Source organism: Equus quagga, chromosome 8 (assembly GCF_021613505.1).
Source record: "Equus quagga isolate Etosha38 chromosome 8, UCLA_HA_Equagga_1.0, whole genome shotgun sequence".
Classification (NCBI taxonomy): domain Eukaryota; kingdom Metazoa; phylum Chordata; class Mammalia; order Perissodactyla; family Equidae; genus Equus; species Equus quagga.
The window spans coordinates 126,383,199-126,397,059 of NC_060274.1; the positions used below are offsets into that span (position 1 = coordinate 126,383,199).

General features: G+C 55.2%; 1 protein-coding gene and 1 long non-coding RNA gene across 2 annotated transcripts in view; both read left to right on the plus strand.

Moving 5' to 3' along the window:
* The window catches only part of AGAP3 (ArfGAP with GTPase domain, ankyrin repeat and PH domain 3), a 31,372-nt gene extending 18,087 nt beyond the window's left edge, over window positions 1-13,285 (plus strand). Inside the window, exons 11-16 of the mRNA XM_046669044.1 lie at window positions 2,943-3,111; window positions 10,735-10,889; window positions 10,974-11,064; window positions 11,219-11,441; window positions 12,128-12,383; window positions 12,554-13,285. Coding sequence (XP_046525000.1) covers window positions 2,943-3,111; window positions 10,735-10,889; window positions 10,974-11,064; window positions 11,219-11,441; window positions 12,128-12,383; window positions 12,554-12,760 — 1,101 coding nt within the window. The 3' untranslated portion in view covers window positions 12,761-13,285. The remainder of the gene's footprint in view (window positions 1-2,942; window positions 3,112-10,734; window positions 10,890-10,973; window positions 11,065-11,218; window positions 11,442-12,127; window positions 12,384-12,553) is intronic.
* LOC124243454 (uncharacterized) lies at window positions 3,118-8,842 on the plus strand. Its single transcript, XR_006889671.1, has 3 exons — window positions 3,118-4,270; window positions 6,969-7,088; window positions 8,831-8,842. It is a non-coding gene; the product is annotated as an uncharacterized LOC124243454 (long non-coding RNA).
* Window positions 13,286-13,861: the final 576 nt, after the last annotated feature.

Sequence of the window (13,861 nt, forward strand, 5' to 3'; positions counted from 1 at the left end):
TGAGTAGGGAGGGCCGAGACTGAAGTCACATACTGGATGCTGGTCTGAAAGCAAGACCAGAGAGCCAATAGTGACTGGGTGGGGTGGGCTGAATTTGCTGGAGAAGGGATGGATAGAAGGGACATTGGTGGGCAGGAAAGGGGCTTCTGGGTTTGTTTCCTTCCCAGCCATTCTGCTGAGGCTCAGCGCTGGGCACAGAGCCCTGGCAGCACCCAGCATAGTGGGGGTTGGAGATTGTCAAAGGGGTCCTGCCATAGGCACAGACTGCTCTTGTTGACTTCTCAGTGATGTGGTTTTGTGATTCTGAGACGCGAAGCAAACACCTTTGGAGCAGGATGTGCCTGAGGCTGGGCACCTGGCGCCGTTCCTCACAGAGGACTAGGTGGTGGCAGGAGGGCACAGATGCGGCTCAAAGCTGCAGCAGGTAGGGCAGCTCCTTCTTAGACACACGCTTCTGGGGGCTGCTTCTTTGCTGGCTAGGACCCTGTGGTTCTTCTGAAGGACCATCTGCCTGTGAAGGTATCAGAGCCCCTTGGAGAATAAAGGGCGACTACGGATCCTGCCTGGTCTCCCTGGAGTCGTACTTGGCTGGTGAGGCCAGCATGCTAGCATCAGTGGTGCCCCTTCCTCCCCACAGTCCTCCCGCCGGTCCCCTGATGACCCATCCTATAGTGACATCCAGCCTAATGACAGAAATGCAGGAGGGAGGCCGGTGCTGGGTGCTCTCTCTCTTTCCTTGTTCTTGTTCCTCTTCCTAACTGGAAACCCCATGTTCTCTTGGCTCCTTGGGGCAGGTGATCCTTTTCTACTTGATGTCCTCTTGGTCATTCCCAGAGTGAGGGGCAGTCCCTGAGCCCTGGCTAGCCCCAACTCTTTCCCTGCTTGCCAAAAGGCAGCGCTTCCCATCTGCTCTTTTAAGCAGAGGACATTGTCCCTTTTCCCTGAAGCTAAGAGGTGAGAAGGTAGGAAAACGCCTGGGTGACAAGAAGTCTTGATGCCCCAAAGCTAGGTAAAGGTAGGCGAGCTGGGCCTCTGAGGACCTGAGGACTGTGTCTGAGCCGGCACCGCTCAGGAAGCAGAACAGCCCAGAGGTGCTCTTGAGGGGGGGAGAAGAGGCGCTGATTCTGAGGCCAATCAAAGGAATTCCAGTTCAAAGTTAAATTGGTGTCACCCACCCAGAATCTACTCAGGAAGGAGTTTTGTTTGGGTTTTTTGTTTTTTGTTTTTTGAGAAAGATTAGCCCTGAGCTAACATCTGTCGCCAATCCTCCTCTTTTTGCTGAGGAAGACTGGCCCTGAGCTAACATCTGTACCCATCTCCCTCTACTTTATATGTGGGACGCCTACCACAGCATGGTTTGCCAAGCAGTGCGACGTCCACACCCGGGATCCAAACTGGCGAACCCCTGGCCGCCAAAGCGGAACATTCGCACTTAACCTTTGCGTCACCAGGCCGGCCCCGGAAGGAGTTTTTACCACCTCTAATTGAGGATGTTAGCTGGGAACTGCTGAGGTGCTCACTGGTGACGAGCTCACAGATGACGGAGTGTGGAAATGGGAGTCAGCAGTCTGGAAGGAGAGGCCAGAAGCAGTGGGGAAAGCTGGGCCCCTGGTCACGCCCAGCTTTCAAATAGGACGCCAAAGAGCAGGGGCAGGGCTCTGCTCTGCAGCCCCACCCTGCCCCTGCCACCCAGGCCGATGTCGCACAGGTGGGGATGGTGGGGGTCAAAGCGCTGAGTGGCTCCCACTCTGGCTCCCTCCCCGTTCCTCCACTTCTGGGGCCCTCCAGGTGCTGACTTGAAGTCAGGGTGAGTTCCTGGGCTCAGGAAGTCTGCCTTCAGTGCACGGCCTTGGGAATCTGAAAAGCCTGCACTTGAATCTGGCTCTACCACCTTCTGATTGTGTGACCTTGGTAGATTAACCTTTTAAGCCTCAGTTTCTTCATCTGTAAGGTGGGCGTAGTAATACCTCCCTCTTAGGTTGTTATGAAGATTACGGGAGGTAATGTATGAAATACAGATGGAATATACAGCTACAGTACAATGAATACCTGGCACATAAATGGGCAGGTGATGTGTTGATGATGATGGTTATTATTACTGCTGATAGGATACCCACTGGCATCTGTGAAACTATGGACCTGTCTGTATATTCCTGAGAACTGCAGAAAGAATCAAGGCTTCCTTTTAACTGCTCAACAAATATTTGTTATCAGGTGCTGTTGTTCTAGGCTTGAAAAGTCCTCAATGCCCCAAGTGGTGGTGGGAGCTTCTGAAAACAGGGCTGAAATGCTCAGGGACCAGCCATCCACAGCCTGGGGCAACCCAGTCATCTGTATCCCGTGTCACTTCCTCTCCTTGGTTATCTTGGCCCTCTCTCCCCTAAATTCCACCTGGGTCCCATACTTAGCCTCCTTTGCCCCCTGAGCAGACTTCCCTAAAGGAGCCCTGCTCCAGACTCTTCTATCTCCCCTACCCTGCCCCTGCTCCCCTCCTGGCTGAGTGCCCCCAGAGCTGCCTGTGGTCAGCATGTAGATCTGAGTATAATCTAGACTTGGAGGTATCCTCTGGGCTTCACAGTCCTGCTCTTCTTTTGGTGAGGAAGAATGTCCCTAAGCTAACATCTGTGCCAGTCTTCCTCTACTTTGTATGTGGGATGCCACCACAGCATGGCTTGATAAGCCGTGTGTAGGTCCACGCCCTGGAACTGAACCCATAAACCCCGGGCCATTGAAGCAAGTGCATGAACTTAACCAGTACACCACAGGGCCAGCCCCCACAGTCCTGCTTTTTAAAGCTTGAGCTTTCCCTCTGCTTCCCCCACTCCAGGCAGCACAGCGGGGAGAGACTTAGGAGTCAAAAGGGTCACTGCCAGAGACAGAGTGCTGCTGAAGGGCGACCTGTCCTAATGAATCTTCATCTCTCGTATCCATGTGGCCCTTAGGATTACATGCAGAACATCCATGGCAAGGAGATTGACCTGTTGCGGACAACAGTGAAAGTGCCAGGGAAGCGTCTGCCTCGAGCCACACCTGCCACAGCCCCAGGCACCAGCCCTCGGGCCAACGGGCTGGCCTTGGAGCGGAGTAACACACAGCTGGGTGGGGGCACAGGTGAGGTGGCTGCTGAGGTGGGGGGCTGTGGTGAGTGTTGCCTCCTTTCTCTGGAAGAGTGGGGAGTGCTGCAACAGGGGCCTAGGAAGGTAGGCATTATGGGGCTTTGCTCCTTCTCAGCCTGGATCCTCAGCGCTCCAAACACGCTTGTCATCCAGAGTCATGCTTCAGGATCAGCTCAGCCAAACACATTTGCCAAAATGCTGCCCTCATGGAGTTTGTAAAGGTAGCAGCTGATGTACAGCCCAGCAAGTGATTCAGAGATCAGAATGGGGCCAGATAGCCTCATGCTGACAGGTGGCATCAGCGGTCCTGGGACCATCTCTCCTCCACGTCTGAAGCCGAAGCATTTGGTGGTGGGGGCAGGACCTCTGGCACACGTGGCCGGCACCTCAGCCAAGCTTGCCATGTGGGTAGAGAGGGAGGGGGAAGGGGACAGAGCTGCCTGGGGTCAACCTGGCAGATGTCCTCAGGTCTGCAGTGAGAGTTGGGGTCTTTGCTCAGAGAGGACTGAGTTTAGAGAGGAAGTGGAGGCCAAGCAGACTCTGCCACGTGTCCAGCAGCCCTGAGAAAGGAGCCAGAGCCCGAGAGTGTGAGTTTGAGGCAAGGCAACTTTTCCTTGACCGGTTCTTACTTTTCCAGATGATGCTGTGAGTTCAGGTGAAAGATGCTAAGCTGCTTCCTGCCATGGCTCTGCCTGCCTCCCTAGGCCTCTGCGGCTCCTAAGACACATTGCTCTTCGGGGGGCTATCCCTCCCACACCTAGACCCCCTCATCCCAGATCTACCTTGGCTTCTGGACGTTTCCTCCCAAGACCTCAGTATCCCTAATGTTGTCCTAGATAATTCTATCTCATTTTCCTTGGGCCCGGAAAGAGCTGCTCAAGACATTGTTCTGCCCTCCCGGATGCAGCCACTGTCTCCCTGCCCAGGAGTTAGCTCTCAGCAGCACAGGTCTGCTGCCTTCCCCAGCGTGCGTGTGGAGACACAGGGGTGTTTCTGCTTATCGCAATGACAGGAGGCTGCTGCGGACATTCAGCGGACACGGGGCTGGGGTACTAAGTGCCTGGAGTGGATGGGACAGACTCTGAAGAATTGCCCCACCTGAAATGCTGATAGGGCCCACCTGCATTGAGAAGCTCTGGGATAAGGGAAGCTAGGTGAGATGACGGCCTCCTGAGCGTGCTTCTTGTTTGAGGCGAGGCCATAAGCACTCGGCACCCCGCCAGTGGTGGTGTTCGGCCACCGCTAACTAGTCTGGAGGCACTGGGAAAGGCAAAGGGAGGGCACTGACACCAGTGACTGAGATGTGCCAAGTGCAGTAGATCTACTGTCAGGCCCCAGTTTCACAGCTCTGTGAAGATGAGATTATCATCTCCATTTTATGGAGGAAAAAAGGCTCCGAGAGTTAAGTAACTTGTCTGTTCAATCCCACAGTAAGTGGTAGGGCTGGGGTTTGAACCTAACTGTGCCTGACTTGAAAAGCTGTGTCCTGTCCTCTACGCCACCTGAGCTCAGAAAGAAGCCCTTGAATTGTGCAGAGGGAGAGCTCTAGTGGACGAAGGGAAGGAAGGATGCTAAGGATGAGAAAGACAACCCTCCATTACAGTGGGTGCTGAGAGTCTCCTGGGGAGGTGCACAAGGGAATGGTCTGCTCGAGTGGCAGAAATGGTAGAGGCTCTGTACTGTCTTTAGTGCAGGGTCAGGGCTGCTGGGAAGTCACTTGCATGCAGGGGCAGAGGGCTGGGGATCAGCTGGGGCCCTAAGAGCTCTCTCAGAGCTGTTTGCAGACAACAGTGGCAGCCTCTGGTTTGGCTTGGGGTTTCTCATATCATACCAGAGGAGGAGGAAGTATAAGTGCACCCAAGGGGAACATTTCTTTGAAGGCAGGTGGCAAGAGGAAAGCTAGGCTATTTCCCCAAAGGGAGGGAAACAATAAGACATTCTGTCCTGTCACATTCCTGGGCCCTGGTACCCTCCACCTGGGGAGCAGAAGTGGCGCATGGAGAAGCGAGATGCACAATCACCCGCATAATTACCAGCACCCACAGACACTCACTGACATCCCCAGAGCGCATGGACGGGCGTTTACCTAAGCCTGCGTCCCCTCTGCCGCACGCTGGCACCGACCTCATGCACACTCACACATGTCTCCCGCTCACCGGGCGATGTTAACATCTCATTATCTTTGTTACTGTAATTACATTATCCGCTGCTTTATGCAGAATTATCCTCCGAGGACTAATTGATGGCTCCATGTTTAATTCATTAATCATTAGCATCAAATTCGACAATTACAGTGCACACTGATTGTGGGATTGCAGGCGTAATGAGGGGAGAATTAACAAAGAAAAAGGAAAGCACTTTCCCTCCCTCAGGGTTTTGGGTTGGGGGGCTTGGGTAGGAAGTTGAGCCTGTGATGTCTTTGGGTGGGGCTAGGGATGAGGTGGGAATAAGATTTGGAACCCAGGAGGGAATGGAAGCAAGAGAGGGGTGGGGAGAAGCAAGGTGTCTGAGAAGTTAGGAGTTTGAGTATGTTCCCTGGAAGGGTTTCTGATGGAGAGGGAGGGTGCTGAGAAGGCGAAGTTTGCAGGGACCTGTTAGGCCAGAGTGGGAGGGGGCAGGATTCTGAAAAGGAAGCATCAGCATGAGGGGACTGGAAACTGGATAGACTGGCCGGCGGTCTCGGCGCCACACGTATATTAATAAGCACTTACTGTGTGTCTGGTCCTGCCTTGGGTGTTATGACAAATACAAGAGAAACACAAAACGTGCCCTCCACCTTTCAGTGTCGTACTGTCCCCAGAGCATTAGGGATGTCTGGCCTGTTCCTTTACCTTCTAGTGGCTTCAGCTCAGAGCTTCCCATCCCTAGGCTTCCAGAAACTTGACCCATGTGCTCGCAGGGTCTCATGAGGCCTCATGTCTGCCGCTTGCTCTCTCCAGCTTTGTCCAGCGTCAGGCCCCGTCTCTGCCTCCTTACTAACCTCCGACACCTGGCCAGCTCCTCCACTTTCAGTTCAAACACATTGGGTATGGCCCACCTGTCCTCAGACTTCCCATGGCCTTTGCCTTCTGGCTCAGCCCCGACCCTGGTATAGGTGGACTGAGGTGAAAGGGCGGCATAGGCTCTCCACGTCCTGGCGTAGGCCCTTTAATTGTTACAGGTTCTGAGGCCCCATGGTTGTCCCACCATCTCTCCACAAGTGGCTCAGTGCCTGGGGAATGAGGCAGGAGAATTCTGAGGGTGCACACTGCCCTGCCTCCTCCACCACCAGCCCTGCCTGCCCTGGCCTTGGCACTCCTGGAGCCTTCGGTTCCCCTTGGCTCTACCGTTCTTCCCTGATGGGAAACGAAAGATTAATTTTCTCCAGCCCAACAGGATAATTACTAATACTAATTAGACATAATTACTTGAATTTGATACACTTGTTTCTCATCAGAATGGCAGCAAAGCTGAGGCAAAGCAAAGAGCATATGTGGACTAGAATGTAGGGTGCAGGGCCCTGACCAGGAGGTGAAGGGGGCTGGGGATAATGGCCGGATGTCAGTATCACTCCCCCGTCCCGGCTCCCGGATCACAGGGAGAGGGTGGAAGTGTGTGCCTTTATGTTCATGGAGAGAGGAGGGGTGTGATGTCTGGGACCAGCTGCCTCCTAAGGTGTGGAGGGCCCATGTGAGGCCTCCAGTTCTCCAGTAAGCCTGGCCTGGTATCTGGGGAACCCAAGAGGCCCTTATTTTTCGTCAGTACCCTGCTGGAATTTCTCAGGCTTAGTCCGTAGCCTGTTTTCAGGAGAGTCTATGTGTACCCTTCCCCTGGCCTCCCCTCCCAGTCTGACCCTTCCCCCCACCCCCCCAGGTGCCCCCCACTCGGCCAGCAGCCCAGCTTGGGCTGGCCCACGCCCTGAGGGGCTGCACCAGCGCTCCTGCTCTGTTTCCAGTGCCGACCAGTGGAGTGAGGCCGCTGCCCTGGCCCCAGGTATGCAGGACCCGGTTAAGCGACAGAGGAGGGCAGCCGAGCAGCCATTTGCGGCCTGGGAGGCTATGATGGGATGGTGCCCGGGCCAAGGGGAAAGGCCCACTGGAGCCCTCCAGGGCTCATCGCAGAGACCACACGCTGCAGGGCCAGTGCTGGGTCTGGGAAATGGAGCAGGGGCTCTATTCCTTCTCCAACCACCATGTGCGGCTTCCTGCCCACTTACTCCCTGCTTTCCTCAGGCCCTCGCCAATGACTGGCGCTAGAGACTCTCCCTCTGCAGCTTCTCTGCCCGCCCACCGCTGTCCCCAGGCAGAGCTGGTGGCGGCTCCCGCATCCCCATCAGCCCCCTGCGCAGTCAGCTCATCAGCCTCACTGCGGGGGGGACAGGGAAGCGGCTGAGTAGGAAGGTCGGAGGCTGGGGGCTTTAAACACATTCTGAAGGCGGCAGCCGTGAGGTGGGGGCGGTCCTTGCAGCCAGGATCCAGGGAGTGGTCCAGAAAAGTAGTTTTCCCACCCATGCTGCCTCCTTGGATAGGCTGGGGCCCCACCCTGTCTGGGTGGTCGAAAACTCTACCTTCTCTCTCTCTGCCCCCCCTCTTACTTTTCTCAGCTCTTCATTTTTCTTTCCCCTTTGTCCACTTTTGTATCTTCTTCATCTTAGTTCTTCTCCCTGCCTCTTCAGTGAGCGCCTACACACACACACACACACACACACACTCTCTCTCTCTCTCTCTCTGACCCCCCACCTTCTCTCTCTTTCCCACTCCTTACTCACCCATTACTCACCCATATCTTAAGCCTTTCGCCACAGATCCCATCAGCAGTTCTGAAGGCTAAAAGGGAGATGGGCGCAGCTCTGCTCTCCTTTCCTAAGTGAGGTGTAAGGGAGGAGACCCCCAGGATACCCACTGTTTCCTGGGAAGCCAGGAGGTGGGCTGTGGCAGCCCAGGCAAACCTGTTCCTCTGGCTGGGCAGTACCGCCTGGCCCGATTTGCCTCCCAAAGACCCTTCACAGGCCCCCATCCCCAGTAGAAGCACTAACCCCCAGCCTGAGCTCTGACAGCAAGAAGGAACTGGGCGCTCACAGCACAGGGAATCCGCCCCACCTCGCACCCAAGTCCAGGCCCCCCTGCGGGGAGTGAGTATGGAGGGCCTGAGAAGGGGAGCTAGGGGCCCTTCCTGGGGTCACCATCCCGAAGGCCTGTGCTGGCCTTGGTGGGGCCCCTCTGTTGAGTCTGGAAGGAGGAAGGCAGGGAGGGAGGGAGCGTGTCTGCCTCTAATGAAGTTTGACATTTAGTGGTGAGCACCGGGCGGGGTGTGGGAGACGGGAGCTTGATTAGCGCGCTCTAATTGACAGTAATTAGGCAGCTCCCTGATTGTTTCTAATTCTGCTATTAATTGTGAGGAGCGGGGAGTGATTGAGGATAAATTTGGTGCGGAGCTGCTGGGGCTTCAGCTCCCTGTGAGCTCCCTGGGCTGCCTTCCACCCTTCCAGGCTGCAGAAGCCAGGGTTTCCTTCTGGCCTTCATCATGCTCTGCCTGAGTTTCTACCCTCTCATCTCTCCACCTTCTCCTCCTCCAAGGCTGGGCAGACCCCTCCCCGGGGAGAGAGGGTTGTAAGTCTGGCTCTCCCAGGGTGGCCCAGCTGCAGTTCAGGGTGGAGCTCTTAGCAGCACGAGGCAGGACTGCTCTGCCCCCCACCCTCTCCTCTTCCCACACTTCTCCAACTCTCCCCTCACCAGCCAGTGGCCCAGCTGAGGTGCTCAGTTCCAGCCCCAAGCTGGAGCCTCCCCCATCTCCCCACTCCAACCGGAAGAAGCACCGGCGGAAAAAGAGCACCGGGACCCCCCGACCAGACGGCCCCAGCAGTGCTGCTGAAGGTTAGGGGGACCCAGAGGGAAACCGGAGGTGGGCAGTGGGACTTGGGGACAGTACCCTAAAAGTAACACCCTTTCTCGTATATTAGATTAATCACTTCCTAATAATAATTTCCAATAAAAGTAGTTCCACAACTTATTTTGGTAATCTCAACCTAGTGTCTCAGAAAAGCTTTTTTCTGCCTAATTTAAGCCCTTTCTATTAAACTGTGAGCTTGCTTCTCATTCTCATAGAAGGTAAAAGACAGCAGGCTGCTGCACCAGTAGCTCTTCCCAGACTCTTGGCCAGGACCTGTGTTTTCTGTGTCTCTCGTATCACCCATGGAGGTTAATGAATGCTGGGCACATGATAGGTGCTTAATACGTGTGTCTTGATTGGCTGAGTCTCTCCTTAGTCATCTGTAGGCTAAGGAATTCCAGCTCCTCACACAGTGTTCCATAGATCCTTTCTTAGAATGCTTTATTAATCATAGTGCCACTTCTCTGATTTTTCCCAAAGTAGCTTCAAAATGTCCCTCTTCTCAGTGGTTGGAGTCTCGTTGCTCCCAAATTAGTTTAATTTATATTGGCACAGAGTTTCTCGTTTCTGCTCTGATTGTCAGGGTTAGGGATGTGGGTAGGTGGGCAGAGATCACCTCTATGGGAAAGAGCACGTTTCCCAGCCAACCTGGGGTGCGGTGATGCCTAATGCTCATGGCGTGGGGTCCACCTATACCAGGGAACAGCCCCCACAGATCATCAGGATTATGTAGTTCAAAGGTTATGTTGAAAGCAAGGTGAGGTGGGATGGTTGAGCCTGGGGAAAGAGAAGGTACTAGTTCTTTTTCTAGGAAGGCAGTTCTGTTAAGGGTGCCCTCAGAGCAGAAGGACTTCCAGGGGATGTCAGTGGCATTGATGTGAGAGGCTGCCCTGGATAGAACGTGTGGCTCAGGCCTTCCCCTCTGGCTTACCCTTGGGCCTCCCCACAGGTACCAGAGCTGTCTCTCCAGCCCCCACGACACATTCACATTGCTTGTTAGGAATTGTTCACCCATGGTGACCATTGGGAATGAGATTTGTGTGGCCGTCTTCTCAGGGCCTGGGGGAGCAGAGCTTGGAACAGCTTCACCACATTGCTTGGGGTCATAGTCCGGCCCACAGTGCTTGTCGTTGCAGATGTCCTCGGGTCCCTGTCTGCTCACACATCCCGGTTCATGGAGAAAACCTTTCTTCCTCTCCCCATCCACTTGCCCTGCCTGCCTGTCTATGCCATGGTAGTGGGGGAGGGGCCCAGCTCCCAGGAGCCCCACACTGACGCCGTCAGGAATATTGGGTTTAATGAGCTGCAAAATGAGGCGGCTGCAGCTGACATGTACGGATGGTGCCCACACCCGCCTTCCCCCATCCTCTCCTAGCATTGCCTCCTAGCCCCCCATCACTTCCTTCCCCAGATACTCAGCTCTTCTTTCTCCAGAAAGTACCCCTCTCTGATTTCCATACCCATTCCTGCCAGGCCAGGGATTCTAAAACCTTGCATCCCATCCTTTTTCACGCAGGCTCCACAGGTGGTTAGGATGGAGGTTTGAGGGCTCCACACTACTCTTGCCGGTTTATTCTCATCTTCCTTGCAACTTGCCCTGGAGAGCGTTGCCCTTGAGGCTGGGTTGGGAGGAGGAGGATGAGTGCCAGGAAGGCAGGGGTGTGAGTGGAGTTGTGGCAATGGCGTGTCCCTGGATGTGCATGCCCAGGTGTCTTACCCTGATGGTGGTAAATGCCCCCGCACCCAACAGAGTCGGAGGAGTCGTTTGAGTTTGTGGTGGTGTCCCTCACTGGGCAGACGTGGCACTTCGAGGCCTCGACGGCAGAGGAGCGGGAGCTGTGGGTACAGAGCGTGCAGGCCCAGATCCTCGCCAGCCTGCAGGGCTGCCGCAGCGCCAAGGACAAGGTTGGCACGGAGGCCTGAGTGGGGTGGGACTCAAAGGTGGCCTTGTGACTGACCAGCCACCCGTTGTCTCTCCCACCACGGCAGACTCGACTGGGGAACCAGAATGCAGCTCTGGCTGTACAGGCTGTCCGCACTGTTCGTGGCAACAGCTTCTGTATTGACTGCGATGCCCCCAGTGAGTGCCAGGGCTAGTGGGGCCGGGGTTGGTGGTGGCTTAGAGAAAGCTGTATAAGAGGCTTCCGGGAGGCCAAGAAAGAGGGAGGAGGACTTTCCTGGTGGTCTCACTCAGGTTGCCCGTGGGCTTCATCATGCTTCCTCTCACCATCTAGATCCAGACTGGGCCAGCCTGAACCTGGGCGCTCTGATGTGCATCGAGTGCTCAGGGACCCACCGACATCTGGGGGCTCACCTGTCCCGGGTCCGTTCTCTTGACCTTGATGACTGGCCACCTGAGCTGCTGGCTGTTATGACTGCGATGGGCAATGCCCTGGCCAATAGTGTCTGGGAGGGAGCCCTGGATGGTTATGCAAAGCCAGGGCCTGACGCCTGCAGGTGAGTGGCTGGGGCCCTGAAGCTGGCCAGGAAGGGAGGGGACATCAGTGCTGCAGTAAGGGGAAGATTGGGAATGGTGCTGAATGGCTGTGACAGGGATAGAAGGGTTAAAACTGGCTGTTGCTCTGCTTGACAGTTGGCCCCTTGGGGTGACCCTCCCCCTCCCTGCCTGTCTTTCAGGCGTCTCACAACAACAGACCCTTTCTGAGCGTTATCAGCAGGTCAGGGGGCCAGCAGGAGGCGCATGCGCAGGGCCCTATCGCTCTGTGGTGCGAAGGCACTAGCCTGAGCTCTGAGATGGGGAGAATGGGTGGTAGATAGGGTTGTGCGTGGGCCCCCTGTGCAGGCCCCCACCCCTTTGTTCTAGCATAGCCAGATAAGCTGCCACACGAGCCCTGTCTGGAATCTTCCTGCCCTCTCAGCCCCCCACATCCTTGCTGCCCCCAAGGGACTTCCCTTCAGCGTTCCTTCTTTTCAGCTTCTTCCATACTCTTTGCATTACCCACTGCCCTCTATGTGCCCTCAGTTTCTCAGGCTTGTCTCTCCTCTGTTCTGACACATCCTCTCACTGTTTCTTCCTTATTCCCCTTCGGGGTGTTCATGTCTTTTCCTGACTACCCTCCCTGGCCCCCGCCTGTTGGCTCGGTCCTTCCTTGGCTTATGCCTCAATGGACCTCTGGTTCCAGAGAGGAGAAAGAGCGCTGGATACGGGCCAAGTACGAACAGAAGCTCTTCCTGGCCCCACTGCCGAGCTCGGATGTGCCGTTGGGGCAGCAGCTGCTGCGGGCCGTGGTGGAGGACGACCTGCGGCTGCTGGTGATGCTTCTGGCACACGGGTCCAAGGAGGAGGTGAATGAGACCTATGGAGATGGGGATGGGCGGACAGCTCTGCATCTCTCCAGTGCCATGGCCAATGTCGTCTTCACACAGCTGCTCATCTGGGTGAGTTGTCGGCTCCCTCCTTGCCTGCCCAGCCTCCCCCTTGCAGGCTCCACTGACCTACCTGATATCCTTTTTACCCCAGCCCTTTTATACCTCTCATTTTTCTCCCCAAGAACCCACACCTTTCCTGCCATGTCATGCCAGGTATGCAAATGTGCTTTCTTCTGCAGTATGGGGTGGATGTGAGGAGCCGGGACGCCCGAGGTCTGACTCCATTGGCCTATGCTCGCCGGGCTGGCAGCCAGGAATGTGCAGACATCTTGATCCAGCATGGCTGCCCTGGGGAGGGCTGTGGCTTAGCACCTACCCCCAACAGAGAGCCTGCCAATGGCACCAACACCTCTGCTGAACTGCACCGAAGCCCTAGCCTCCTCTAAGGCCCAGGAAGGGGGCAGAGGGGCCAGAAGGACTCCATGGCCTGGGGAACCCTCTTCCCAACAGGCACTGGGGGAAACAAAGACACAGAGACTGAGAAGCAGGGACATACAGAAAGGAAGAAGGAGAAGAAAATAGGAAGAATCAAAAAGGAGAAGAGCCAAATGGGAGAAACAGAGGGATCAGAAGAGACGTCTGGGATTTGAGCTGCAGCAGAGAAGGAGTGGAAGTATTTAGCCCTCTGCCCTATGGTGCCATTGAAAAGGGACAGGACCCTTTGGGGCTACCTGTGAGGAGAGGGGAGCAGGACCTCTCCCTCCTCCAGATTCCTCCCTGCTAGTGCCAGCCCCCTGCAAGCCTGCATCCTAAAATGGAGCCTGGATGAGACACAGGTTAAGGGGTGTGCTGGATGAAAGCAACAAGGGGGTGATCTGTGAGTCCCATGTAAATTTGTATATTGGAGTATTTATGTTTGTGTACATATTTGGTGTATATGTATGATGAGCCAATAAACGAGACTGTGTGTATGGCCTTGTTTTCCCCTTTTATATTTCTTGTTAGTTCTGTGGAGTTGATTCTGACCCTGCATACAGCAGAGCATTCGGAACCCTGCCCAGTCTTTTTACACTATCCTCTCCCCTTCCAGCCTATATCAGACATGCTCTGCTGCTATTCATACGGTTTTCATGGCCAATTTTTTGGCAGTGAGTGACCAGGTCCTTCTTAGTCTGTCTTAGTCTGGAAGCTCCGCTGAAACCTGTCCACCATGGGAGATCCTGCTGGTATTTGACATACCGGTGGCATAGCTTTCAGCATCACGGCAACACACAGCCACCACTGTCTGACAACCAACAGAAGGGTGGTGTGGTTCCCTGACCAGGAAACAAACGTGGGCCACGGCAGTGAGAGTGCCGAATCTTAACCACTAGACTGCCAGGGCTGGCTTATACCTCTGCCCTTCCAAAAATGCCCCTCATCTCTATTTCTTTGTCCCTGTCTTCTTTTTTGCTGTCTGTGCTCTAGGATTTTCTCGCCTCTCAATTAGCCTGAGGTCAGGGTGTCTTCCCTCAGCCTCCTACGTGCGTTTCTTTCAGCCCTCTCTT